This window comes from Mustela putorius, unplaced genomic scaffold (genome assembly GCF_011764305.1).
Source record: "Mustela putorius furo isolate JIRA1106 unplaced genomic scaffold, ASM1176430v1.1 tig00000095_pilon_pilon_pilon, whole genome shotgun sequence".
Taxonomy (NCBI): Eukaryota; Metazoa; Chordata; class Mammalia; order Carnivora; family Mustelidae; genus Mustela; species Mustela putorius.
This window is the reverse complement of record NW_025421280.1, coordinates 25,308,853-25,336,740: the sequence shown is the minus strand read 5'-3', so window position 1 is coordinate 25,336,740 and position 27,888 is coordinate 25,308,853. Positions and strand designations below refer to the sequence as shown.

General features: G+C 49.0%; 2 protein-coding genes and 1 non-coding gene across 3 annotated transcripts in view; 2 read left to right on the top strand and 1 right to left on the bottom strand.

The window, feature by feature from the left end:
• The window catches only part of LIMD1 (LIM domain containing 1), a 64,112-nt gene extending 53,906 nt beyond the window's left edge, over window positions 1-10,206 (top strand). Inside the window, exons 5-8 of the mRNA XM_004760820.2 lie at window positions 3,710-3,840; window positions 4,613-4,664; window positions 5,211-5,279; window positions 6,748-10,206. Of these exons, the coding sequence (XP_004760877.1) occupies window positions 3,710-3,840; window positions 4,613-4,664; window positions 5,211-5,279; window positions 6,748-6,885 (390 nt within the window). The 3' untranslated portion in view covers window positions 6,886-10,206. The remainder of the gene's footprint in view (window positions 1-3,709; window positions 3,841-4,612; window positions 4,665-5,210; window positions 5,280-6,747) is intronic.
• A 6,362-nt stretch (window positions 10,207-16,568) lies between these two features.
• Window positions 16,569-16,641, bottom strand: TRNAR-ACG. Its single transcript has one exon. It is a non-coding gene; the product is annotated as a tRNA-Arg (tRNA).
• Window positions 16,642-16,933: 292 nt separating this feature from the next.
• The window catches only part of SACM1L (SAC1 like phosphatidylinositide phosphatase), a 60,713-nt gene continuing 49,758 nt past the window's right edge, over window positions 16,934-27,888 (top strand). The window contains exon 1 of the mRNA XM_045080885.1: window positions 16,934-17,082. Coding sequence (XP_044936820.1) covers window positions 17,051-17,082 — 32 coding nt within the window. The 5' untranslated portion in view covers window positions 16,934-17,050. The remainder of the gene's footprint in view (window positions 17,083-27,888) is intronic.

The window sequence follows — 27,888 nt, the reverse complement described above, 5'->3', positions numbered from 1 at the left end:
ATATAATATTCTTTTAGTTGGAAAAAGGTAAAATCCCTCTCTAAGCTGACTCATTAATTCCATTCTGAAGAAGGGAATTGTTAATCATTGCTATTTTTTTCTTTCACCTTTTTAAATTGAGAAACAACTCCTAGAGTAAAGGATGTACATCTTAAGTGTACAAGTGAATGAAGTTTTGCATACGCACATATGTAACCCCACCCAGGTCAAAGTGTGGATATTTCCCGTATGCCACACCCCAGAAACTTCCTTCTTGTCTTCCTCCCCGTCTGGAACCCCTCCTCCAAAGGTACTCTCTATTCTGAGCTCTATTGCCCCTGTTGGTTTTGCTGGTCCTGGAACTGCATATAAATGGAATGATATAGCATAGAGTCCTTTGAGTCTGTCTTTTCTCACTTAGAAAATGTTGTTGCTGTTGTTTAAATATTTTGTGTATTTATTTGGCAGAGAAAGAAAGAAAGCAAACAAGCAGGGGGAGCGACAGAGGGAGAGGGAGAAGCAGGGAGCCTAACGTGGGGCTCGATCTGAGGACCCTGAGATCATGAACTGAGCCACAGGCAGACGCTTAACTGACTGAGTCACCCAGGAGCCCCTTTGTAGTTTTTTTGAGGGGGCGGGCAGGGGCAGCCGGAGAGGGAGAGAGAATCTTAAGCAGGCTCCGTGCCCAATGTGGAACCCCGTGTGGGGCTCAAACTCACGACCCTGAGATCGTGACTTGAGCCAAAGTTGAGAGTCAGATGCTTAACCAACTGAGGCACCCAGGCACCCCTAGCAAGCGTTCTTGAAGTTCATCCATGTTGTGGCTTGCGTCCGTAGTTGGTTTATTTTCATTGCTGGGTAGACTTCTGCTGGACAGCGAGAGCAGTTTCTGTATCTGCTGTTCTGCTGCTGGGGATTTGGGCGGTTGCCAGTTTGAGGCTATCTAGGAATAAAGCTGCTATGAGTATCGTTGCTGGACATCAACACTCATTTCCGCTGGTTTCTTGCTAATGTGTGTGAAACAGCAGTGAATTGGAGCCTGCCCTGTTCATGAGGAGAACCTGCTGTTGTCCACTCCTGGATACACCCTGGTGGAGCTTAGCCCCGGGTGGGCAGAGTCCTCACTGGCAACCAAGGCCTCCTCACACCCCCCCAGGCAAGGCAGGCAGGAGCCACACCCCCTCACCCATACCTTCCGCAGATGCCAGGCAGACTCCACAGGCATCCAGTTCTTTGGCAGAACTGGTCCTCAATTTAAGAGTCCTTCTGACAAACCCACTGCATACGAGTCCAAAGTGTCCAAATGTCCAAACACGATTATATGCTATTTTTATTTCCAGGTATCCTAAGCCTACTTGGGGCCTCATGGTAGTTCAGTTACCTCCTGCTTCATGGTACATCACCGCCCAAGACATAGTCGTTTAAAACAGCTGTGACTTCTTTATGGTGATTCGTGGAACTCTGTTGGTCACGAGTCAGTGGGATGATTCTTCTGTTCCGCGTGACATTGTCTGGGGTCTCCTATGCAGCGGTTTTCGGCTGGTGTCCCAGTTGAGTGCCCACGATGGCCTCTCCCTCCCAGGCCTTTCTCCCTGTGACCAGGGATCCCATTCAGTCGTCTACCTTGAACTTCCTACAGCAAAAGAGGGAGGGAGGCTGCCAGACTCCTTAAGTCTTTGACTCAAGAATCTCCCCACATCATTTCGTCCCCATTCTGTAGATCACAGAAGATCACAAGGCCGCTCTCAATACCCAGCAGAGCGGTGAGGGGGTGACTGTCCTCCAATTCTTGAAGTGAGGACCAGCCTCTCATGGCGGAAAGGGAAGGAATGAAGCTTTGGAGACCATCTCTAGCCCACGAGGATAATGCCAAGTTGAACCTGGATCCTTGCGGGTCTCCCCTAGGACTGGAAAACTTTGAGCAAGCGTCTGTCTGGTAGTGACACCCTTAAGAACCCTTAACTGCTGCCAAGAATTTTTTATACTGCAGGAAAAGATCTCCCACAGGCACCATTCTTGGTTCTCCAAGAAAAGCAGGCAGTGGTCCAGTTCTTCATACAAATTAGCTGTGTCGCCCCCACCTCCCCAGTTAGTACAGGGGAATGTTCTGAGCGCATAGGTTGAAACCGGGCATTTTCCCCACATTAAAAAGAATTATCGCAGGGAGTCAGCATGTGGCAAAATGGCCTCAGTGTCCTGCCATGCCGTAGGCACACTGTGGGTGAAGTTCATTTCAGGGTCTCTTCTGCCAACATGGCGTTTGCTGGGGAGCAAAATGCGTTCCGAGGTCCACATTGCCATGTGGACTTTGGAAGCCCAGCATGTCGTTTGCCCATTTTGGCAGCTGACTGCAGAGCAAGAGGGGCCTCACAGGTTAGTGATGCACCCGAGGGAGCGAGGAAGCTGGAGAGCTGAGTCCTCAGAGGAAGCTGGGAGAGCACATGAAGCCGCCAGCTTGCCTCCGTGGCTGCTGCATGTGACGTGTGGCATTGGCCTTGGGGGGAAGCAGGCCTCGAGGGGAAGCAGGCCTCGGGCGCTGGCAGGCCTGCACCTTTCCTGCAGGTGTCCCATGTACTGGCACAAACTCAGACTGGTGGTTCTGCAATTTTAGCATGCCCTGGAATCATTTTTTTGAAGACACCAACCACTGGCCTTGACCCTAGCACTTCCGATTCTGGAGATCAGGGATGGGGCCCGAGAATGCACATTTTTAAACAAGCTCCCAGGTGATGCTGATCCTGCAGGTCTGGGGACCACACTTTGAGAGGCACTGATTTAATAGGAAACCAGTGTGACGTCACCTAGCAAGCAGGTTGGAGGTAGGCAGTTCTGTTCTGCAGGGAGGTAGTTGGTCACTCGCTGATGTCACCAAAGATGTTTCTCGAGTATCTTCTCTCCCCTACCCTGCATGTCTTGGGTTCTGTCCTGGTTCCAGGACAGCTTCTTACCTCTCCAGGCATCACAACCTGACACTAAGATGAAGAAGGTTTGTGGGACTTCTCCACTTTGTGTGTAAAAACAACAGCAACAGGGTACCTGAGTGACTCAGCTGGTCAAGTGTCTGACCCCTGATTTCTGCTCAGGTCGTGATATTGAGGTCCTGGGATCGAGCCCCACATAGGGTTCCGCGCTTGGCAGGGGGGAGGCCGCCTGGGGATGTTCTTGCTCTGCCCCTCCCGCTGTGCGTGAGCATGGGGTCGCTTTCTCTCACATAAATAAATCTTAAAAACAAAACCGATAACAGTAACAAAGAAGCTTTGCTAATGCTTGGATTTGAAATAATCAGCGTTTGAATCACAGTGTCCGGATTATCAAACTGAGCTGCTGCGGAGAGAAAGCTGCTTAGGAGGAGGCATCTGGGAGGCAGAACTTAAGAGGTTTTCTGAGCTCCGCCATTTCCATGTGGAATTAACTTTAATCCTTCCGTGGACCAGACGCTTCCTAAAGCTGGGACGGAGCCTGGCGCCGCCCTGCCTGCTTCTCACCATTTTCCTGCGAGGATCTGCCGGAGAGCCTTCCAGATTCTCTACAGGAGGCTGATGTCCAGGGGAAGGATCCCGTTTGGCTCCCTCCTGTTGACGCATTTACCTAGATTTGCCGTTTCCCACCACGCCCTCTCTTGACCTCGGTCCAAGGGGGTCCCTCGGCCTGGCCTGTTCCCCTCCTTTACGCCGTCCAACCCGTCCCCGTAACCGCCCCTGAGCCCCGGCCTTTTCTTTTCTGCCCCCAGATCCTGCAGGCCCTCGGGAAGTCCTACCACCCCGGCTGCTTCCGCTGCGTCATCTGTAACGAGTGTTTGGACGGGGTGCCCTTCACCGTGGACTCCGAGAACAAGATCTACTGTGTCCGAGATTACCACAAGTAAGGAGGGGCGGGGCGCGGGCGGCGTTGGTCTCGCTGAGTGAAGGGGGGACACCCGCTGGGGTTCACCCGCAGGCTCTGCTTGAACCCTGAGTCCACAGTCCGGCAAAGGGTGTAGCGGGGCCCTCGGGAGGTCAGGGGACGCCCGTGCAGGCAGGAACTGGTAACAGAATCATGTTTCCTGAAAAATCAGACTCTGGATCCCTAGCATCAGATTCCCGGCTAGGCCTCAGGAGGCCTCTGCCAAGCCTGGTGGCTCTGGCTTGACCTAAGCTCCTAAAGCAGAGACAGGGCTGGCGGCCGCGAACCTCCATCTGCCTGGGCCTGTGCTGGGTGAACGAGGGGAGCGAACAGGTTAGTCTCCATCCCCAGTAGAGTGAGAGGGGACCAGCCAGGCTTGTTACCGCTGGGCGATAATCTCAAAGTGCTACTGAAACACCTCCCAGAGAATGAGCCAGACTGGTTTTTTTAAAATAAAGATTTTATTTATTTGAGAGAGAGAAAGAGAGAGAGAGAGAGAGCATGTGCATAAGCAGGGGGAGGGGCAGAGGGAGACGCCGACTCCCCGCTGAGCAGAGAGCCGGATGCAGAACTTGAACCCAGGACCCCAGGATCATGACCTGAGCCTCAGGCAGATGTTCGCCGACTAAGCCACCCCGGTACCCCGGGGACAGGCAGGCCAGCTGTGAGGAAGGCTCAGTGTGGGCTCCAGGGCTTGCCTCCCAGGAACAGCACCATACTCCTTTTACCGCCTCTTCGCTTCTCCCGGCAGAGTGCTGGCCCCCAAGTGTGCAGCGTGCGGGCTTCCCATCCTTCCACCGGAGGTAAGATGCTTTTTCAGACCTGTTCTTGGCGTCTTCCATGGCATGAATACCTCCCCGAGGTCTTCTACAAGATCTGTGTCCTGTCCTTGTGCCTTTGAAAAATATCGTCCTAAAATCTCACATTAAGAGTGTCCTCACAAGAAGCCCCTCTCTTCTTGGCGGGCTTCCCTAGCCCAGAGCCCTTCATGCGCCCTATTCAGCCCTATAATCGGGTCATACTCCCTGACATGCTAGTGGCTTCCAGATGAGAAGATGAGCAGAAAGTTTGCCTTTCATTCATTTTTTAAAAAAAAAAAATCACTCTCCACGGAAGAGGTTTTTTATCAGTGTTGACTCTGACATTCTAGAAGGTAGGACTGCTGTCCATCTTACTTCCCTTCTCATCAGTTAAAGGTGTCCTCCTTCCAACCGCTGTGGGACTTCACGGTGGATTTAAGCTTTTCTGAGGTCATCCACTTGCTACCTCAGAAACCCCCTGCATCCGTGGCATGAGGAGCCCAATGGGTCCCCCAACTGGCCTCTTGTTCTTCCTTTCATTCCGTCCAGGGCTCAGATGAGACCATCCGCGTCGTGTCCATGGACAGAGACTACCATGTGGAGTGCTACCACTGCGAGGTAGGCCCCTCCCTTGCCCAGACACCCAAAAGTACGAGAGGATCGCATCCCTGGGGTGACTGGGGCCTGAGATGGTCAGCAAGGCGTGGTCAAGGGCTGCCCTCTAGGTCAAGGGGTGAAGCCTGCCTTGTAGGGGAGGTTGGAGGACACGCAGATGTCTGGGGCATAAAGATGGTCACTGTTTCCTCCACACTGGTTAACTGCCTCCCTGAGGCTGGGGCGTGGGAGGCTCGTGGGGAGCACGGGTTTCCCATGCCACGTTGTCAGGCAGCTGTGTGATCTGGGGAACAAATCCCTCCCCTCCAGCCTGTAGGCTGTTCTATCTGCCAAGAGCCCTCTTTTGAGCCCGGAAATCATGAAGAAATCCATGGCTTCTTAGAAACAGGCATGGGTGGGGTGAAGGTGGAGGGGCCCATGTGCCCCCTCTTTACCTGGTGTCGTGCCCAGGCTGAAGGAGTCCTGGGTGCCTCATTGGCTGTCAGGCAGGCCTGGGGTCGCCCCTCCCCAGCCCTTGTGAAGGTTGCACACACTTTAAGTGCCCATGGGGTTTCAGCCAGAATTAAGTGGATTCTCCCACGGAAGGAGACTAGATTTATTTTTGTGACGCTGTGGGTGGGGTGAATGGGAGAGGGGTTGGGGCGAGGGTGGGAGGCTTGAGCTCACTGCCAGCTGTGAAGGGTTAGGGGGTACCCTAGGCTCTGGAGAAAAAGGGGATGGGGCCATTTGCCCACAACAGCTCTTTCTCTGCCTTTGGGGCAGCGCTGTCCCATAGAAACCCAAGAGCCATGGGTTCAAGTCACAGGTGTCCTTTTGTTTTCTAGTAGTCACATTAATAAAAAAGTATAAAGAAATAGGATTCATTCTTACAGTATTTTATCCAACCCATATATCCAGTGTTCTTTCCCTTTCTTTTTTTCTCTTTCTTTCTTCTTCCTTCCTTCCTTCCTTCCTTTCTTTCTCTCTCTTTTAAGATTTTTATCTCATTTTACTTATTTGAGAGAGAGACAGAGTGTGAGCAGGGGAGAGGGGCAGAGGGAGAGGGAGAAGCAGTCTCTCCGTTGAGCAGGGAGCCCGACATGGGGCTCCATCCCAGGACCCTGAGATCATGTCCTGAGCCGGAGGCGCTGCTTAACTGACTGAGCCACCCAGGCACCCCTCCAGTGTTATTTCAATACGGAACCAGTATGAGGGACTTCCCATGAGTGGTCTTACATTCATTCTTTTGCTGTTAAGTCTCGGAAGGACAGAGTATGTATCCACCAACATCCCACTTCCCTTCCAACCAGCCCCAGTTCAAGTGCACGTTGAGGGCGTGTCACGCTTTCACTCAGCCGACTGTTGGGTTCCGCACCGGCCTGTGCTGCCCACACAGCCCGCTCTGCTGGTCCCAGGGCCGTCGGCCTTCGGGTCAGTCTTGCCACCCTTCTGTGCTGTTCTGCCACCGCTGGACCTTTTTGCCTCCCCCCAGGACTGCGGTCTGGAGCTCAATGACGAAGACGGTCACCGCTGCTACCCGCTGGAGGACCACCTGTTCTGTCACTCCTGCCATGTCAAGAGGCTGGAGCAGAGCCCCGCGTCTGCAGCTCTTCACCAGCCTCGCTTCTAGCTGGAGCCTCTCGCGGACCTGCCGTGGAGAAGCGCAGCAGAGCACGACATCTGCCTGTGACTTCCAGCGGCCCCCCGGGGTGGGGTGGGGGGGAGAGGGCTTAGGCAAGTAAGTTTCTGCATAGATGCTGCCGCCGGTGCCTTTCCTCGAACCAGGGAGCGGAGCCCTGCCTGTCTGGCGTGTGTATTTTCTAAGTGCCTTTCGCCACCGCCACGCCCTCGTCACATTACTCAGGAAGACACTCCAGCCGCGTGTGGCGTGTGACAGGATCGCATCCGTGCCACAGAGGCACCCACCCTCCAGCCCCTCTCGGAAGAAAAGGGTCGCCCTGAGCGTGTTTCACAATATCCTCTCAAGAGAGACCTCAGTGGCCAATACGTTCAGCCTTTTCCTGTCCGTAGGGAAAACACCCACACCCGGACACTACCCCACCACGGACACGTACACAACATGATTTAAGGCTGTGCCCAGACCTATGTGCGCGCACGTGTGCATACACACACACACACACACACACACACGCACACAGCATTATTTAAGACTTCCTTCCACCCCAGAGACTCAGTTCTCCTGTCGGCTGGCTGCACACTTCATTGCATTACGGCAAGAGGGAAGCTCTCGCGCATGCCCTGTATCTTGGGGAGGATTTGGTGGCTAAACCAGAGCCGAGGTTTGAAATGAACGAGCCAGGCAGGGTTTCCTCCTGGTACACTGACCGCGTTTGGTGCGGCCCTGCAGATCTTCAGTCCCTTAAAGGCAGCTGGGAGCCCGATGGAGATTTGCCCTGTTCTAGCCAAGTGTGCTTTGGGACAAGGACTTGGTGCGGGCACCAGGCCTCCTTTGCCCAGCTGCTGGCCCTGTTTCTTTCTGGAGCTCTTGAGAGTCTGTGACTCTGGAGTCACCTCCACAAAGGCAGGTCTCAGGATCCCCCCAACGTGGGGACATGGGGTTTGGGCCGTCCTGCCCCCCACCCCGCTGAGAGCTAGCGCCCCCCCCCACTTCCCCACGGGGAGAGTTAGTGTGTGGGTGAGCTCTCTGAGCAGCCCGGGAAGGGGGTGCCTCAGGATAGATGAGTGTGTTCACCTCACGCATCTCTCCCTCACCCAGTTCTTGGCACAGGCGTGACGTGGGACGAGACCCATATAAGGTACCTTGCTCTTGTCTGGTGTTTCTCCTTGTTTGTCATCGTCTCTCCGCCCCACCCCACTCTCAGTCTTCCCCACACACAGAATACCTCACAGATAAGAGCTTCACCAAACCGCAGCTAAGGAGGCACTCGGCCGTGGCACTGACCCCATGCGCCTCCGCGGGGGCTTGCCGAGTCTCTGCGTCCACATGGGCCAGACGCCGGCCGCTTTAGGGCACGGGCATCTCAACTAAAGGTTGGCTGGCAGTGGGTCAGCTCGACTGGGGGGGGTTACTGCCCGGATGCAGTTCATCGGGCTGGTGCCCTGGGGAGTGGGAGGGCCACGCAAGAGTTCCAGGCCACCTGTGCACTCAGGAAGCACAATTGGCCCTGCGTGTCACACACTCCCGAGCCCAGACGTCCCTATCCCCAGTATTTCGGTGAAAAGGTGGTGTAAAAAAATAAAAAAGGCTGGCTGGCATTTGCCCTCTTAGCCCTTGGGGAGGGCCTGCTGGAGCGCAGGGGCCGACTCAGCGCTACAGCGGCCTGGGACCACCCTCCGTCACCTCACCTCACCCCCAGGGCCGCGGGGGCCGCGGAGGGCGGGCGGTGGAGCCCAAGGCACATGGGACTCACAGGCTTGTCAGAGCGCCGGGATCCCAGCTTGAGGCTGCATTTTCATTCGTTTGGTAGCAGCTGCTCTAAGACGCACAGAATCGGCCCCATGCGTTGTCTCCTGCTATTCTTAAATTCAGTCCGTTAGATGGCCCGATGTCACTTCAGCCCAGCCCGTAGGCTTTCATTGATTCCGTGGCACAGGCCAAGCCTCCAGAAGCCCGTGGATGCATGGACCTGGGGGAATGAACCCTTCTCTTCCCAGAGTTGCCAGCTCGGCTCTGGCCAGACTGGGGGGCCGTCATCACTTGGCTCTGCCAACCTAGGAACGTTTCTTGCCTTGCTGTCACACCTTGGCTTCACTTGCAAATCCAGCAAAAGTGCAGAAAATTGCCTGAGAGCAGCTGTGATTTGTTTGCAAATTGGATAACTAAATAGTTTTTAAAAATATCTGTGATTAATTTTTTAAATGATACCTTTTAAGTGGCCTTGGTGGAAGTGATTCAGAGATCAGCACCCATGGTGTTTTCTACTATTTGAGGAAAAAACAATAAGAGAATTTCCAGAAGCCTGAGAAATTAGAGTGGTGAGCTATACTAATCTCCTGCCTGTTCTGTTTCTCGGGCTGTGGGGCTAAAGCCACGAGGAGAAGAAGTTCACCTGCGTGGTATCTTAGACATTCTGGAAGCTGTTAGCCTAACAGAATTGTAATGGGGTTGTATTTATAGGCTCCTAGGAAGGATACACAAGAACCCCGTAGAACAGGAGGAATTTGTTTATTTTAAAAGGTAAAGCGGATAGCCCTTCCTGAGTTCCCTAGATGGCTCTTGGACTTTAGATAAACAAGGAGAATTAAGGTCTGATGGCAGACCCCAAGGCCAGCCTCCCGCCTTCTCTTCCCACCTCAATTGGCCCACAGTTCCCCACCCTCCCCACCCCCGGCTTGGCCTGCCCTTCTCTCTCTCTGATGTTCTCCCACTGCCGCTGGGGGAAGAGTGACACGTTCACCTCCCACCGTGGAAGGGCATTACATCCTGTCTGGGTCATCGCCCAGACATGGCAACAGGACTTCCTACTTCTCCGTGATCGGTGCTCAAGTGAGAGCCTCTTTCAGCCAAGTCCAAGGGTGAGACCACCAACCACATGTGCAGGACTTGACCCCACACCAGCCTTGTTGTGGGATGCTCTTGTTCCAACTCTGTCTGCCAGGAAACCCGAGTTCTTTGCAGTCTCCTACATGCCAGGAGTCAGTTCTCGTTTCCGGTTATTTGAAGTCAGTCTTAAAAGGAATAGAATACAATAAATAAAATATATTAGCTATCGTTCTGAGTCGGAACTGGATAGATGTGGGAAATTTCCGTATAGTGTGTGAAAAGCTCACCATGCAGGGAAATTTGTTTTCCTCTGTATCTCTTCTTTTCCTATACAAATTATTCAAAATCATACTGTTCCTGTAAAATTCTTCCAAATATTGTTACTACAAAATTACTCAGAATTGTACTGTTATTATAAAATTATTCAAAATATCATGTCAATAAACTGCATCAATTTGTAGACGATTAAAGTGCTTTCCAACACGATGATGCTTCTTGGGTTTTCGTGTGTGTGTGTGTGTGTGTGTGTGTGTGTGTGTGTAAGTAAGCAGACAGAATTTTTTGCTAACTGGATTTGGTCTTCTTTTAGAGCTCTGGATCCTTAAGGGAACACGTGGGTGTCAAAACTATGAAAGGTCCCAGATTTTACCCTCCCTGCCAGCTAATAAGTTAGCATGCCGTGGTTTTGTGGATGGTGGACTCCTAGGTCAGAGACAAAGGTCAGGTGAATGCAGCACCAGCAGGAGCATTTCATCAGCATTTTATCAGCATTTGTGGGTTTTTGGCTTTTTAAAAAGATTTTATTTCTTAATGAGAGAGAGCATGAGGAGAGAGGTCAGCAGGAGAAGCAGACTCCCTGCTCAGCAGGGAGCCTGATATGGGACTCGATCCCGGGACTCCAGGATCATGACCTGAGTTGAAGGCAGTCCCTTAACCAACTGAGCCACATAGGCGCCCCCCTCCTTTTTTTTTTTTTTTTTTAAAGATTTTATAGCATTTGTGGTTTTAATCAGCATTTACACTGACTCCCTGACCTGTCTTCTGTCCAAGGCTCCAGGAAGAGGGCCAGGTGGTACCTGCCAATGCAGCCACAAGAGGTCACCCCAACTTAGGGAACCTCCATCTTTTTTTTTTTTTTTTTAAGATTTTATTTATTTGAGAGAGAGAAATAGTGAAAGAGAGATGAGAGGGAAGAAGGTCAGAGGGAGAAGCAGACTCCCCGCAGAGCTGGGAGCCTGGTGCTAGACTACATCCCGGGAGTCTGGGATCACGACCTGAGCCAGAGGCAGTGGCTTAACCAACTGAGCCACCCAGGTACCCGGGAACCTCTGTCTTACAATGACGGGTAAGCCTGCCTGAGTGTTGCTCCAGAGAGAGGCTCTTTGTCTGCAGCCCGAGACCATTCACCATGCCAGCATGCTAGACCGTCTGGAAGTAAGGCGGTCCAGCTCATGGGATGTGCAGGAACGTGAGTGACCCTTGGAGAATCATCTTCCAAGAATCGGCAGTTCCTGCCCCTGGGTTCTTAACATCGAGACAGGAGGTTGTACGGCAGGGGTAGTTGTTCTTTCTCCTTTCGTGTATGTAGTTTTTTTCTAATGTGTTTCTGATCAGAGTCCCAGAGATGAGGGCTTGCAGAGGGAGGGGCTGAGTGTGTGCTTGGAGCCCCTGGGGTGGCAGAGGGGTCCAGGCACTCCCTCACCTTCCATCGCTCAGTCCATGGGCTGCTGCGGGCTTCAGGTTAGTTCTCGTGGCTGCCAGGGATGCAGGAAAGTTGAGCACAAGGATACTGACAGGGTGGAGGTGGGTGTCTTACTGGAAAATAAAACCTCTTTATATGGTAAAAGAGCACATGTACTGATTTCATAAATCAGTTTTCCTGTGACCCTGATTCCGTACGGGATGAAACTACATAGTCTGGGAGAAAGGTGGCCTGGGCCAGGGTGTGCTGGTGGCCCGGTTTTGGGGTGGGCGGTGGGGGCGAGGCTCTGCTTTGTGGTGCTTGCTGGTTTCTGTAATGTGAATATTCCCCTCATGGCCAATTTCAGGCAATCCACATGACATCCCTGAACCTGGTCCTGGGTGGAGATGGCACAGTCAGGAACAGCCACCAACCAGCCATGACCCCAAATGGGCCATTTGGGTCTGAAACAGTGAGGAAATCTGATTTGGTCTTAAGTTCTGTGTAGCTGACATTCATTGTGGGGTCAACATGTACTAGGTGCTATTCTAAGGACCATATTCTTTATAATCCTTTAGCTTATGGACAAGGCAACTGAGCCACAGAAGAATAAAGTTACTCTCTGAGCATCGAGGACCCAGTAAACCTATCCCAGGCTGTCTTGTTAGAGTCATTCAGCCTGAAACACTCATGGGCGGGTAGGTGGGGAGGAGCCTGTCACCTGTCGCTGTTCTCTGCTGGCGTCTGCATTGGTTTCTTTTTATTTTATTTTATTTATTTATTCGAGAGAGAGAACACGAGCCGGGGGCAGGGAAAGGGAGAAGCAGACTCCCCACGGAGCAGAGATCCTGATGCAGGGCTCCATCCCAGGACCCTGGGATCATGACCTGAGCCGAAGGCAGATGCTTAACCGACTGAGCCACCCAGGCGCCCCTTGGTTTTTCATTGCTTCTGGGACAAATAACCAAATTTAGTGGCTTAAAATTGCACACGGCCCATGATTCTGGAGAAATGGGTTTTCTAAAGCTTGAATCAAGGTGTCAGTAGAACCAAAGTTCTTTCTGCAGGCTCTAGGGGCGAATCTGTCCCTTGCTGTTTTTCAGCTTCTAGAGGCCACCCACACTCCTTGGCTTACGGTGTTGTCACTGAAGTCTGTTGTCACACCTTCTCTCTCTCTCCCCCTCCTGCTTCTTTCTCGTGAGGACCCATGCAATGACACTGGGCAAGCCCACGTGGTCTAGGATAATCTCTGGCTCATCTCAGGGCCCCTTTAATCACATCTGCGAAATCTCTTTTACTTTGTGGGATAAGCTATTCACGGGTTCTGGGGATTAGGCTGTAGACTTCTTGGTGGGGGAGTACTACTCAGGCTTTCTACAGAGTCCAACAAACTTTTAAGGTGGAATGAAAGAATGTCCTGGGATTATTATTTTTTTTAAAGATTTTATTTATATATTTGACAGAGAGAGATCACAAGTAGGCAGAGAGGCAGGCAGAGAGAGAGAGGAGGAAGCAGGCTCCCTGCTGAGTAGAGAGCCCGATGCAGGACTCGATCCCAGGACCCTGAGATCATGACCTGAGCCGAAGGCAGCGGCTTAACCCACTGAGCCACCCAGGCGCCCCTGTCCTGGGATTATTAAGTGCATTTTCTTCAAGCATTGCTAGAAGTGGGGTTCACATTTTCCCTGGATTGACAATAGAAATGCTTCATCTATAAAAGTGACTTGAACCTTGAATTCTGGGTGTAAAAACAAATCATAATAGGCCATACTCTGCAGTGGGGTGTCGGGGAAGGGGAGAGGAGGGAAATAAGCCAGTGGTCTGGTCCAGGAGAAGGTTCCAAGTATGTGACAGCTGCAGATGTTAACACTTTTAGGAGAAGCCCTGGTTACCTAAGGCACTCGCATCACTGGGGTTATACACACGTCCCTCCAACTGACCCAAGCCCTCAAGGGCAGGTGGCTGTGGGCCCTGAGTTGCCCATGGGACCTGGCCCACAGCAGGCGATAGAGAGCAAGTGAGGAAATGCACCCAATTTGGAGACTTGGCAGTAAGGCGGAGCCCCCCAACAGACATAACAGATCAAAAGTATGCAAGAGGGTGACTCAGTGGGTTAAGCCTCCGCCTTCCGGCTCAGATCATGATTTTAGGATTCTGGGATCAAGACCGAGTCAGACTCTCTGCTCAGCAGGGAGCCTGCTTCCCTCTCTTTCTCTGCCTGCTGCTCCCCCTGCTTGTGATGTCTCTCTCTTTGCCAAATAAATAAATAAAATCTAAAAAAAAAAAGTATGTAAGAGCTACATTTGGGAGCCACACTCCCCTACAGAAGCATGGACATAAAATCGGGCAACAGAGATCATTTATATGGTGCCAAAAACCTCATCCGCAGCTAGGATTACTTCTATGGGAAGCCCCTTGGCAGATTTTATAAAAAATTATATTTGTATTTACACAGGTAACATAATTTCATGATAGGAAAAACTTGGCTAAAGGTGTCCACTCATATTAGTTACCCTTGCCTGATTTCTTATCCTGAACATTGTTCTTCTTAGATCGGATTTGGGCTTGCTAGGCACTGAAAAGCCCCGGAAGAATGTCTGTTTCTGCCTGGATTAGTTTCCATTTTCCATTCTCACTGAGTGCTCCTGAAGGCATTGGCTTGTATTACACACCTGGCAAAGAAAGTTCAACCTTTGTGTCTCTTTGTTCTGCGGTGAACAGAACTTCTATATGGTGACATGATTAGAGTCTGTGAGGCGCTCTCTGTAGGGTGGTGGCTGCTCAGCCACCAGTCTTAAAAGCAGTCTTAAAGCCTTAAGAGATAGGCTGCAATTTATATTCCCATCTTATTAAAGAAGAGGAAATGTCCAAGAGCCCACAGCTGGTGAGCTGAACCATCATCGGGACTTAGAGAGATGAGATCTGATTGAAAGCTGAGGCACGTACGTGATTGTCATTCATGCCCAGATATGGAATGACCCTGAGTCCACTCACTTTGGTCGCTCACTGGTGCACAGTAAGCTCAAGGCCAGGATGTCTTTGGGATCAAGAGCCCAGACTCAAGTTCTAACTCAGGCTCCACCACCTAATTGCTCAATAACCTTAAGCAAATTTAGCTCTGGCACATGTGAAAATGGGGATAACTGAACTTGCGTAATAGGATTGTTGTAGGATTGATTGAATTAGTCCAAGCAAAGAGTTTAGAGCTCGTAATTGCTCAATGAGAATGATAGGCTTTAAGACTTAATTCATTTTTCCATTGGGAGGACAAAAAATAATTACAAATGGATTAAATGGGAAAAACAATACAAACACACAATTTTTTTTTAAAAAGACCATCTATGCCATAGAAGATACCATAAAGTAAAATACTGGTAAAGTGGAATATATAGTAGTGAAAATTGTTAGGGTCAAAAATATTATAAGGAGGGGCGCCTGGGTGGCTCAGTGGATTAAGCCGCTGCCTTCGGCTCGGGTCATGATCTCAGTGTCCTGGGATCGAGCCCCGCATCAGGCTCTCTGCTCAGCAGGGAGCCTGCTTCTCCCTCTCTCTCTGCCTGCCTCTCTATCTACTTGTGATCTCTCTCTCTGTAAACAAAACAAAACAAAACAAAAAGAAAACAAAACCTAACAAATCCAAGAAGAACAATAATACACATACATTAAGAGAATAGATACGTTAAGTAATGTATGTAAAAAGAAGTTCCATTTTCTATTATGAAAATTGCAAAGAAATCATAATGCAATCTATAACACTCAGTTTTGGTTAGCAAGCAAGAAAACAGATGCTGTTAATGGAAATATGTCCGTTTTATTTTTTTGGAGGGCAATTTGAAAATATGTTCCAAGTCTCAGAAATGTCAACCTGATCCTTCCAGATCTAGAAATTTATAAGCCACATCAGAAATAATCCAACACAGCATTATCTTTAAAAAGTGTTAAGCTGACAACACCCCAAATTCCCAACAAGAGGATAATGCTTAAAATCATCTAGTTCTTGGATGGGGTAGCTTCAAAATCTATTTGATGACCTGAAATCTCAGACAGAAATCAAAGGGGACAAAACGGGACCACAAAGGCATTTCTAATACAACCCCAAATCTGGAAAAATTCGTGGGCAGGTATAGCCATATTTAAAAGCCTGGAAGCAAAAATATCTAAAAGGAAAAAAAATATATTTTTAATAAGTATTTCTTTATTTTACAGGGAGAGGGCAGGAGAGCACAAGCAGGGGAGAAGGAGAAGCAGAAGGAGAAGCAGACTCCCCGCTGAGCAGGGAGCCCAGATGGATGTAAGTTTCCATCCCAGAATTCTGGGATCATGACCCCAGCCTGAGGCACTTGCTCAACCAACTGAGCCACCCAGGCGACCCGGAAAAAAAAAAAAAATTATTCATAGCTGTGATCTCGGGATGGGAACTCACATTATTATTTTTTTTTACATTATTTTTATTCCAAATAGTTTTCTGTATTTCACAAATTTTCCATGAAAAGGAGGAAAAAGAATGTCACATTGGAAAGATGTCTTGGCCAGTCCGCGGGTTCGAGTCCGCTTTCCCCCCCGCAGAGGTTTCCTGCCTTCGAGGTCTTCGAGCCGGACGTAATCTAACACGCCAGATAACCTGGGGGTGATCTCACCGTAAAAAACACGCGTGTTTGAGGGCACCCGGGGAAATCTGGGGGTCAGGTGGCCTTTGCACGGGGAGCCCTCCGAGGCCAGGGTGGCGGGGCCTGCACGCAGTGCGGCGTTTGGTCTCTGCAGCGGGGGCGCCCACGCCGTCCGGGGAAACGGGCTGCGCCGCTTTTCCCGTCACTACGGGGCTCTCTGGCCCAGGGAAGAAAGCCAGCACCGCGGTCCGCAGAGCGCTGCGGTGTCCCCGGGTGGCCAGCCTCCGGCTCCAGCGCGCCCCCGACTCCAAACGGCCGCCTTTTCGGGCTTGTCTTCCTATATGTACCCCATTTACTGGGACTCCTGCATCCTCAAGAGGGAGCTCATCATCCTTTACAAACCACCTCACACAACTCCCGGTGCCAGACGCAACCGAAAAGATGACATTTCGGGCAAAGTGGCGGTAACACTCAGCTGTCTAACCCTCACACTCTAGCTGGAGCCCCTTCCACGGGAACCCTGTACCATTAAGCCAGAGGGGGGAAAAAAAAGGACAACCCGAGCCAGCCAGGAGTCGAACCTAGAATCTTCTGATCCGTAGTCAGACGCGTTATCCATTGCGCCACTGGCCCTGTGCTAAAGTACCCTTCGCAGTGATGTAGATCAGCCGTGACGCAGCTTCGGCAGGTTTCCCACAGCAGCACCGCCTTTCGGCTCCCCGGCACCGCCGCTCCCGCCCACAGCTCCCACGGCTCCGCCTATCTCAAGCAAACGCTCTCCGCCAATCCGCAGCGTGTACGTCACGGCGCTTTTCGGCGCGCTCCAATCCGCACTCTGGACAGCTGCTTTAGCGCTCTCTAGCGCGCCTACTAAGTTTGTCCACGGTCGCCTCCCGTCCACTGGGGGCCGGGCGGGGCGGGGAGAGGGGTGGGGCGACCCGGGCGCTGCGGCCGCGGAGCTGGGCGAACTGTACCGTGGTGTCGGAGGTGGCGGCGCGGGGCGGGGCGGGCGGAAAGAGGAAGAAGGAGCTAGTGGTGCACGATGGCGGCGACGACCTACGAGCGGCTGAAGCTGTGAGTCCCGCGAGCCGGAGTCCGATGAGCGAAGGGGGCCTGCGGGGCGGCGGGGCGGGGCGGGGCGGCAGGTGCGGGACCCCGGCCTCCGGCAGGGCTCCCGAGTCCCGGGGCTGCGGGCCGGGTGTGGGAGCCCCTGGCGGTCCCCGCCCTCCTCTCCCGGCGCGGCCCGTCCGGGAGCTTGTAGGTCGCGGCCGTCCGCAGGCCCGGCGGGAGTCGCTACAGGCCGGGGAGCCCTGGAATGACAGCGTCGCCGGCCTTTCTTCGCCCTGCTCGGCCTCAGCGCCCCCGGCGGGAGAGCGAAGCTGCAGACCCGGCCTCCAGCGAGCCGGGGTCGGCGTTGCGATGCGGCAAGCTCCGGGCGCGTTCCTCCCCACCCACTTTGTTTGTTAGAAAGGTGGCGGCTGAATTTATCTTTATTGCTTAGCAGAGGAAAGAGAAGTTTGTTATTGTGGGTCCCCCCGCCCCCCGCCGCCCTCTTGTGTAATGGACCCATGACAGCACGTTAGAGTCCACACACAAATCGACGTACCTTATCTGGGCACCAAAGCCTGTCTGACCAGCTTTGAAGGTGCAGATAAAAAGAAGCGTCAATACTCTTGAGCTCCTGAAGGATTTGCTCGGTTTTAAATGTTATACAACTTAAGCCCAAAGCGGGTTAAGTTCCTGTTGATGGTCAGAGGCCATTCTCGAGAATTTTGGCACTGCAGATGGACTTCCCGGTAAAGCTAAGTTTCTTGAGACTTTGAGAAATGGGCTCTGGTTGTTAGAGTTGGAAATTGAGTAATTGTAGGTTCTTTCCATTTGTCCTGAATAAAAACATGCATTCATTTGAGCATTACTATCAGCCCCTTGGTTTTCTTGCCTCTGAATAACTTTGTACTATTTTGGGTTTAATACTTTATCTCTAGACTGAAAAGCCAAGTTGCCCTGGTCAGAGAATGTACTTGGCCTCAGAAGCAAATGTAGTTTTGGGGAAGCTTATCTATCCCTAAGTGAGCTAAAATACCTTGGGACTTAGGCAGAGGGATCGTATTTCCTTTGTAGGGATATGAGGACATCAGAATGTGGTTTGGGCACTTCCTGTGCTCTCTGGAACCTCAAACTCACTTAACTTTCTGGAAGGGTCAATTTAAAGTTTGGGTGCGAACTGGGGAGTGAGGTCATCTACTTGACATGCGATGTTTTGCAGAAAACATTATTTTTTTTTTCAGCCCCTCCTTTGCCTCTTTTGTGTACTGTAATTCTCTTTTAAAGCCTCAGTTGCACACTTCCGTTCACATTTTCCTTTTCCCGATTTCCTTCTTCTCCCCCAGTTTCCCTCTGCAAGGTGATCACCTTTGACTAGGGTACTGGCTGGGCTGGTGTCACGTGTGCTCTGCTGGCTAATTAGGTTATCGTTGACTATCTGATAGTCACTGAAGGGCTTGGTGCGATCCTACACGGAGTCTCAAATGTATTTAAGCAATATGGAGCCTTGGCTCAATGCTGCTCCGTATTGGGTTATGGAATGCAGTTGAATTTTCCTTGAATGTGGCAAAGGTGGAGAACTTGAGAATTCTCATGATTGCTTACACGCTGCTAGGGAGTCACTAAATTCATCAGTCTAAACCTTAAAAAAAAAGAAAAAGTTCTATATCTACACAAGAGAAGGGCCCTTAAGTGGGGTGGTTGATGCTTTTGTATTGGATTTTGTAGAAGTGGAGACTATGAATCTGAGTTGAGAAAGTAAATCTGGGGTTATGTGAAAGCCGGTCTCTAGTTTGTCAGTCCTTAACTTTATTCCCCCAGGAGAAGTTTTGCATGCCAGTCTATATGTGAAGAGCCGGCTTTTCTGTAATTTTGATTTTCTTACCAAGAAGTTTGTGAGTTGGAATCTCTCTTTTTGGGCCTTACTGCTCTGAGGCATGCTGTCCAAGGTTCTTATATGTGGCCTCTGACCTAAGGGGTGTTCTTTATTTTTTAGGTGCATTTGGACATGGCAGTAGTTTCTGACCTATGTAAAAATTAGTAGGACATAATAACCATTTTTATTTATTTATTTATTTTTAATGGTTTTAATTTACTTGACAGAGATAGAGCACACACAAGTAGGCAGAGTGTTAGGGATAAGCAGGCTCCCCGCTGAGGCTGCTCGATTCCAGGACCGTGGGATCATTACCTGAGCTGAAGGCAGACATTTAACTGACTGAGTCACCCAGGCGCCCTAATAATAGCCATTTATTTTAAAAAGATTGTATTTATTTATTTTACAGAGGGAGGCAACAAGAGAGGGAGCACAAGCATGGGGAGTAGGAGAGGGAGAAGCAGGCCTCCCACTGAGCAGGGAGCCCCACGTGGGGCTTGATCCCAGCACCCTGGACTCATGACCTGAGCTGAACACAGATGCCTACGGACTGAGCCACCAGGCACCCCAGTAATAGCCATTTTAAAAACATGCCTAGAGATGTTTTAAGAGAGAGCCATCCATCCAAGAGGCAGTTTGACCATTTATTACAAAACTGCTGCTGCTACTGAGTGTGTCACAATATTGAAATGCCCGGGATGTTAAATGATAATTTGTTCTGCATTATGTCACCCTTTTGCAGTCCATCTCTGTCCCGCTATGAAGTTCACCTTGCTCATTACGGCCCTGATGTTATCAGCTGCTCTCCTGCTTACGGTCTCCAGTTCCATCTTGCCAATAGGATTGAGCGCACATTTCTTTGTCATCTGGATTCCAACCTCTTCCTAAGCTAACCCTTAACCATATTTCCTCTAACTGCTCAGTGCATTCTTTCCCCTTTCCACCGACTTGGCCACGCTCTTTTAGCCTTAAGCTTGTGCTTATTTTATTTTGATCCTTCTGCCAAAATGCCGCTAATCACCATCGTGGACCCGTGGTAGAGCTGAGAGATGCAGGCATTTTTGGTCAGAGGAGACTTTGATTCAGATCCTGACTTTGTTATTTGCTTTGTGTCACAGCCATGTTACTTATCTCTGAGTCTGTTTTTCATCTGTGAAATGAGAACGGTCCTACTTCACAGGATTATTACGGCGATTGAAGGAGAGTGTGGAGGAGATACCCAGTGCAATTGACAGAGACTCACTTTCTCTGAGAAGCCTTTTCCCCACATCTCTCCCTTCACTGAGCTCCCAGAAGAGTTTACGGTCACAGGGACTGGACACCACACGTCCATCTGGCTTGCACATTTCTGTCTCTTAGGATTGATGTGCAATGTAGAAGACTGGAAGTAGAATGATCAATTCATAGCACTGTTTGCCTTTTTAAAAAACGTTAATTAGTTCGTTAATTAACTTGCGAACCAGAGAGAAAGAGAGTGCACGTCCATGCATGGGCTTGCAGGGGAGGGTGGAGGAGCAGAGAACAGAGGGAAAGAGAAACTAGCGGAGTGTGTGCTGAATGTGGGGCCCGATGTGGGGCTCAGCCTCCCGACCCTGAGATCAGCCTCCTGACCCTGAGCCGAAACCAGGAGTCAGACACTTCCTTGACTTCACAACCTGGGCACCCCCCTTTTTAAGTGGGCTCCGTGTGGAGCCCCATGTAGCACTTGAACTCACTACTTTGAGATCAAGACCTGAGCTGAGATTGAGAGTTGGACGCTCAACCGACTGAATCACCCAGGCGCTCCACCATAGCTCTGTTTAAACTACTCACTTTGCCCCCGAGAAATGATGAAAAATCGTTACAGTGTAGTGCTTATGCTTTGTTTCTCCCCAACATTGATTTCTTCTCTGCTCCTCAGTACCTCACATAAGACCTTGTGCAGAGAGATCCTCGGTGAATCACCTAAGTAAATGTACTTTCCAGTGTAGAGATACCACCAGCATCTCAAAATGACACACTCCGGGGTACTTTGGAATGTATTCTTTTGAAGTAGCAGCTGCTTAAGTTGTTCTTTGTAGATGATTGTCTTCTAGTGCCTCTGTGAAGTCATGCGTTGACGTATATCCTCCATCATTGTTGAAGACAGAAATAATTGCCCTTGGCCCCACAGGCAGGTCACACAGCCCAGCCATGGCGGAACTGGCCTTGGAACACAGCAGGGCCAGAGTCCGGAGAGCTTTCCATTACACTGCATTATTCAGACTGCTTTTTTTCTTATCAGATTGCTTTCACCTGGGTCCTTGGATGTGCCTGGTATAGAAGCGGGTCACTTATGTTTGAAAATAGTCAACACGTCCATATGGATTTTTAATACAGAAAACAGAATATTGTTATGATCAGAATTTAAAATTCTTCTGAAACATCCAGGCAGTTTGGAGTGCCTGGGTGGCTCAGTGGGTTAAGCCTCTGCCTTCTGCTCAGGTCATGATCTCAGGGTCCTGTGATTGAGCCCCACATCGGGCTCTCTGCTCGGCGGGGATCCTGCTTTCCCCTCTTTCTGCCTACTTGTGATCTCTGTCAAATAAATAAATAAAATCTTAAAAAAAAAATCCAGGGGCACCTGGGTGGCTCAGTGGATTAGGCCGCTGCCTTCGGCTCAGGTCATGGTCTCAGGGTCCTGGGATCGAGTCCCGCGTCGGGCTCTCTGCTCAGCAGGGAGCCTGCTTCCTCCTCTCTCTCTCTCTGCCTGCCTCTCTGACTACTTGTGATTTCTCTCTGTCAAATAAATAAATAAAAAATCTTTAAAAAAAAAAAAATCCAGACAGTTCTAAATAATCTATTTTCTGACTCCTTTTTTCTTTTTAGGTTACTTGGATGAAGCATAGAGAATGTCAGACAGTGATAAATTTGAAATTATGACACAGTTACACCAGAAATCCATTACTGGAAACATTTAAAGGACCCTTGCCTTTAAAAAGTCAGCTGAAATAGGTGTTAAGACAGGAAGTCCTTTAGAAAGTGAATTAGGCTGCAGCTTGCCTCTGAAGCATTGTTCCCTGTTAGGAAGTCACCTTTCTTTGTAAGAGATGGCCAGAGCTGTGAGGTCAGCAGGACGGCCATGATGCATCCCTGACCAGATGGAAACTGAGTCACACAGTCCAGTACAAGCAACAGAAAGCATATTCACTCATCTCTTTGCAAGGAAGGATGGAGGGAAGGGAAGGTTATAAATACGGGCACAGATAACGCACAGTCGATGTCCAAGGTACTCGTTGGCTTGGGGTTGGGGCTGGAGCCTGGTTTCGTGCTGGGCTGCTGCGTCAGATTACTAGTGGTGCTTGTGTGTCTCCGAGAGCCTCACAGCCTCCTCACAGGAGGCCTAGTGAGTGAAAAATCTCTCAGGGGAGGGGGCGGCTGGGAATCTTCATGTTTAAATTGAGTTGTCCCAGTGGTTCTTACACACTCTAGAGCCAAGTGAGAACCAAAGCATACTGGGGCAGAAGAGTAGAAGAGCGTTCTCTGGAAGGCTTGGGGGCCCTGGAGGATTTTGCTGTGGATTAGAGCTTCGGATTAGGTGGTCCTTAGACTTGGAACTATTCTGGAAGAGTCTAGGTTTTGGAGATAATGGGTTTTAGGAGGTACAGAGAATAGGAAGTAGGCGGGACCTCAGGGTTTTGAGGAAGAAGATGGAATTAAAGTGCATTATCTTGGGCACTGGGTGGCTCAGTGGGTTGAGCCTCTGCCTTCGGCTCAGGTTGATCCTGAGATCTCAGGGTCCAGGAATCCAGTCCCGCATCCGGCTCTCTGCTTGGCGGGGAGCCTGCTTCCTCCCCTCTCTCTCTGCCTACTTGTGATCTCTCTCTCTGTCAAATAAATAAATAAATAAAATCTTAAAGTGCATTAGCTTCCTGGAAATAGCAGCTGTTTGAGATTGGGTTGCGCTCCTGGGTTGTCTGGGATGAACCTGGGCTATACCAAAGGTACCCTGGCAGTGGCTCCGCAAGGCTGGAACCCCAGGAACCCGGAGGGTGGCTGGATGAGGGGTGGTGGGAGCGCCTTCTGGGTGGAGGTGTAGTGGGCTCACAGGACCCTTCTTTACTGTCTTGAGTTTTTACTTTTTGCTAGTCAGGGCTAGTAAAATGTTATTCCTGTAGGGTTTGAACCAGAGATAGGATAGGTTTGATTATTAAGACTTTGATTTAATTCTTATGTAAGATTTTTCGAGGATACATGTTTCTCTAAATACATCATAGAAGTGGAATCACTTCTATGTCCCTTTGTGACTGGCTTATTTCCACTTGGCATAATGTACTCAGTTCATCCATGTAATAGTAGGGGTCGGAATTTTCTTTTTTGTATGAATTCTCATTTTACGTATGTACTGCATTTTGTCTCCCGTGTTCATCTGTCAATGGGCGCTTCGGTTGCTTCCATCTTTCTGGCTGTTGTGATTGATACCACTGTGAGCGTGGGTGCGTAAATACCTCTTTGAGACCTCGCTTTCAGTTCTCTTGACCATATACCCAGGGGTGGAATTGCTGGATCATGAGCTAATCCTATTTTTAGTTTCATTGAGGACCCCCCATGCTGTTTTCTTGCAGTGCTACACTTCACTACAGTTTATATTCCCGCCCACAGTGCCCCGTTTTCCAGTTTCTCTACACCCTCAGCAACACTGGTTATTCTCTGTTTGTTTTTCATAACAGCCCTTGTGCTGGGTGTGAGGTCAGCAAATAGTAATATTTTTGAAGTGGGTTAATTTTGCTCCCAGGATGGGATGCGATTTTTGAAGAGGCGAGTTTTGTTGCCTGGAGATGTAAATGTTACAGGGATGTTTTCAGCCACTAGAAAATCATACTGCCAAGTCTGAAAAAATATATTTTGTGTTTATAATGTGATTATAATTAAATATGTTGCTTTTCTTAAAATTTGACAAGGATAATTTTTAAAAGGCACTCTTTGGAGCTAGTGAATCCCAGGTAGCCATAATATTAAATGCATTTCTATTAAGTATAATGGAATTAACCTGCGTTGAGTTAAAGTCCTAGTCCTCGGAATTTTCTTTTTTATCTCCTACTTGATCAGCAATCTATAAAAGCGAAATAGTCAACCAGATGAAAGCAGTCAGAGTAGGAAATAGTTGTTATTTAACTATTCTGCTGTTTCAGTGTATCTTCCAGAATATGTGTCCTCTGAACAGAGAGCAGAACGCAGGTTTGAGAGAAATGAGGCAGTAGTCTTGTTCGGTTAGGGTTCATGGTTTCATGCCTGTTGGATTTGGACAGCCTTGCTGGTTTATATAGGACCAGAGCTCTTTTTACTGTACGGTATTTCTGTCAACTTCCGAGCTTGATATCAGCAGCATAGTTAATGACCAAATAATCTTGGATGGACTCTCTGTGTCTTAGCTTCTAAAATCTATTTTATAAAAAAAGTAATGTGAGCGGGTTTAATAGAATCAGAGACTTGACAGCAATTGAGGGCCATTCTTTTGTCAGTAGAGGACGGATTTCCTCCCAGATTCTTGGTTATCAGGGAGGCTTCTATCTTGGTTTCCATGTATTTACTATGTTGAGAATTCAGTATAGCCTGTTGGCTGGTTAATTTTGAAAAGTTTCAGGCGGGAATTGGCACCAGTGACACTTTGTAGGCTGTCTAATCGGAGAAGCACTGCTTTGCTTCTTTGCCCTCTCCTTAGGTACACCATACCCTCCAATCCATTAACATGTGACCGGCCGAGATCTTTCCTTAGCTAGGAGGAAGGAAAACAGCTTTTAAATCCTTTATCCTTTGTCACTGAGCCAAAGAAAACATTAGTTAAGGTCCATAGAAAAAAACCCAACTTAAGGTAGGTATTTGCTGACTGATTATGTAGTATTCTCTAAGAATAGTACTTGAACTTCTGCTGTTTTCTTGGGTGAGAACACCAAGGAGCATGGACAAGCAGAGCCCTTGTCTACCTGGTAGCCTATTTGGTGAGGCTTCCCAAACAAAAATAACAATAAGACCATGTGCACTAGCAAAAGTTACTCCACTGGATGGCTTACTCCAGTGTTTCTGATGGTAAGTGCTAGAGAGCTGAAGCTAATTTCTCTAGCTTGTTTTTTTTTTTTTTTCCCCAAAAGATTTTATTTATTTGACAAAGAGAAAGACAGTGAGAGAGGGAACACAAGCAGGCGGAGGGAGAGGGAGAAGCAGACTCCCCACTGAGCAAGGAGCCCGATTAGGGGCTTGATCCCAGGTCTCTGGGATCATGACCTGAGCGGAAGGCAGACCCTTAACGACTGAGCCATCTAAGCTCCTCTGATTTCACTAGCTTTTGAAATGAAACCTGGGGAGCATAAAACTTCCAGAATACAATTTACTGGGTGAAGTGCATATACTTGCGGTCAGTATTAAGGGCCGTTAAAGAGTGGTGGGAAGAAGAGGACAGCGAGAGGGTGTGTAGCCGCCTCGGAGTTGAGAGGACACGTGCTGCGATCTTTGGTGGGAGTCTGAGTCACCACTTACCATGACCACTCAGAGATGTTGATCAGGTGGCGGTCACTGTTCATATCTTCACTGCTCCAGTTCTTGAGCTGTTTTCAACAGCATTAGCAGAACAGGCTGGTGGAGCACCAGCAACCAGGATTCCAGCAGCATCTCTCTGAGCGGCAGGATCCAACAACTGTCCGAGAGCCTTTGTTGGGCCCGATCTCTCTATCTTGATCCACAGTTGCTCTTATTTTTGTTTCTGTTATTTTAACACATTATTTATGTACTTATAAAAGATTTTATTTATTAGAGTTGGTGAGAGAGCAGGGGGTGGGGGGAAGGGAGAGGGAGAAGCAGACTACCCACCGAGTGGGAGGGGCACCAGGCTGATCCCGGGACCCCAGGATCATGACCTGAGCCGAAGGCAGATGCTTAACCGACTAAAGCATCCAGGCACCCCTTAACATATTTTTTAAACTTTTTTTATTTTAATATAATACCTGTGGGTGTTTTAAAAGTCATCAGTATACAGAGCTTATAATAGAAGAGAACACTGTTCTGCACTCCTAATTCCCACCGTCCCACGGACATGGACTTTCAGCATTTTAAACAGTTCCTTCTAGTATTTTATTTTATTTTTTAAAAATATTTTATATATTTATGACAGAGAGAGATCACAAGTAGGCAGAGAGGCAGGCAGAGAGAGAAAGAGGAGGCAGGCTCCCTGCTAAGCAGAGAGCCCCATACGGAGCTCGATGAGGGGCTCCATCCCAGGACCTTGGGATCATGGCCTGAGCCGAAGGCAGAGGCTTAACCCACTGGGCCACCCAGGCATCCCTCTTCTAGTATTTTTCCTTCCTAACTTCCTTTCTTCCTTCCTTCCTATTGTTTTAGACATGATATTTTTTAAGTGATCTCTGTACCCAGCATGGGACTTGAACTTTAACCCGATATCAAGAGTCATATGTTCCGGTGACGGAGACAGCCAGATGCCCCTCTACTCCACGTTTCTGAACAGTGCGCTTGTACTGCTGCTTCCTGAATTTATTCAGTTTTAGTTATCTGATGACTTCCTACTTCTGAGAATGAGATTTCGGCTTTTATACCTCTCCCTCTTTTCCTCCCTTCTTCTCTCAGTATATTTATAGTAAGATACTTAGTGTATCTTGCTATGCTCATGTAGATAGGGTTCAAATGAAGTCAGTAAAAATGTTTGCTTTTCTGGGAATTGAAAAGTGCCTTTTTCCTTTTTCTTTGCATGACTTTTAATTAATTTATTTATATTTAAAGGTTTTATTTATTTATTTGACATAGGCAGAGAGAGATCACAAGTAGGCAGAGAGGCAGGCAGAGAGAGAGGGGAAGCAGATTCCCCGCCAAGCAGAGAGCTCTTTGCGGGGCTCGACCCCAGGACCCCGAGATCATGACCTGAGCCGAAGGCAGATGCTTAACCCACTGAGCCATCCAGGTGCTCCTTTGCATGACTTTTTAAAGAAAATGTACCTGTTGCTAATGAATCTTCAGTCTCTGGGACAGCAGTAAAATTCCTCTGAAACACGTTGGGTAACTGTGAATTCATTTTCTTCTCTGAGATTTACTTCTGGGAGCACTGTACGCCCTGCTTTAATCCGCACTGGCTTTTCTTTAGGCTCATTGCATAGCTGTGGTCCCGGACAGTCCCTTCGTCAGGAGAATTTTTTTCACTTCTGTCCTGTTTCGGATTCTTAGTCTACCTCTTCATTCCATTTTAGTGAAACAAGCGTTTCCTTCTTTCTAAGGTACTTGAGATGTTGTACATCTGAAGGTGTTTTCATTCTATCCTCACACTTGGATAGTGTGATTAATAGAATTCTCAGTTAGAAATTATTATCCTGTAGAATTTTGAGGACCTGCTGATGAATCGTGCAGTGTGTGTTGTTGCTGAATAATCCAGTACTGTGACTGTTGAATATTTCAATGCTTCTTTCTTTCTTTTTTATTTTTCTTTTTCTGGAAACGTTAGGATTGTCTTTGTGTGGTGTTTTGAATTTTAATGCTTAATGTGCCTGTGTGTGTGTGTGTGTGTGTGTGTGTTTCACTATTTTTGTTTTTGTTTTCTCTGTTTCTTTGAAATATTTTCTTTCCCTTTTTCCTTATGTGCTCTTTTGGAATTCCTGCTGAATTGATGTTGAATATCCTGGATCAGGCTCCGCTCTCTTTCCCGCTCCTTCCCTCCCTCCTTCCCCCTTCCCCTGTTCCTTCTCCCCTTTCTTCCTATGCTTTCCTGTTTTACAGCTCTTACCTTTTTATTCTGTTCTCAAGGAGAGTTCTTCAGTTTTATCTTCCAGTCTTTCTGTCCAGTAGTCAAATTATTACTTCTGCTCTCAGTCCAAGAATACGTTCTTGCTTTCTGAATGTGCTTTTCTTGTTCTTATTTCATGAATGCAAGGTCTTCTGTCTGAGGCCACATCAGTTATAAATGTGTTTTGGGGTTGTCGTCTGTTCTCGGCATAGTTTTTTTTAAA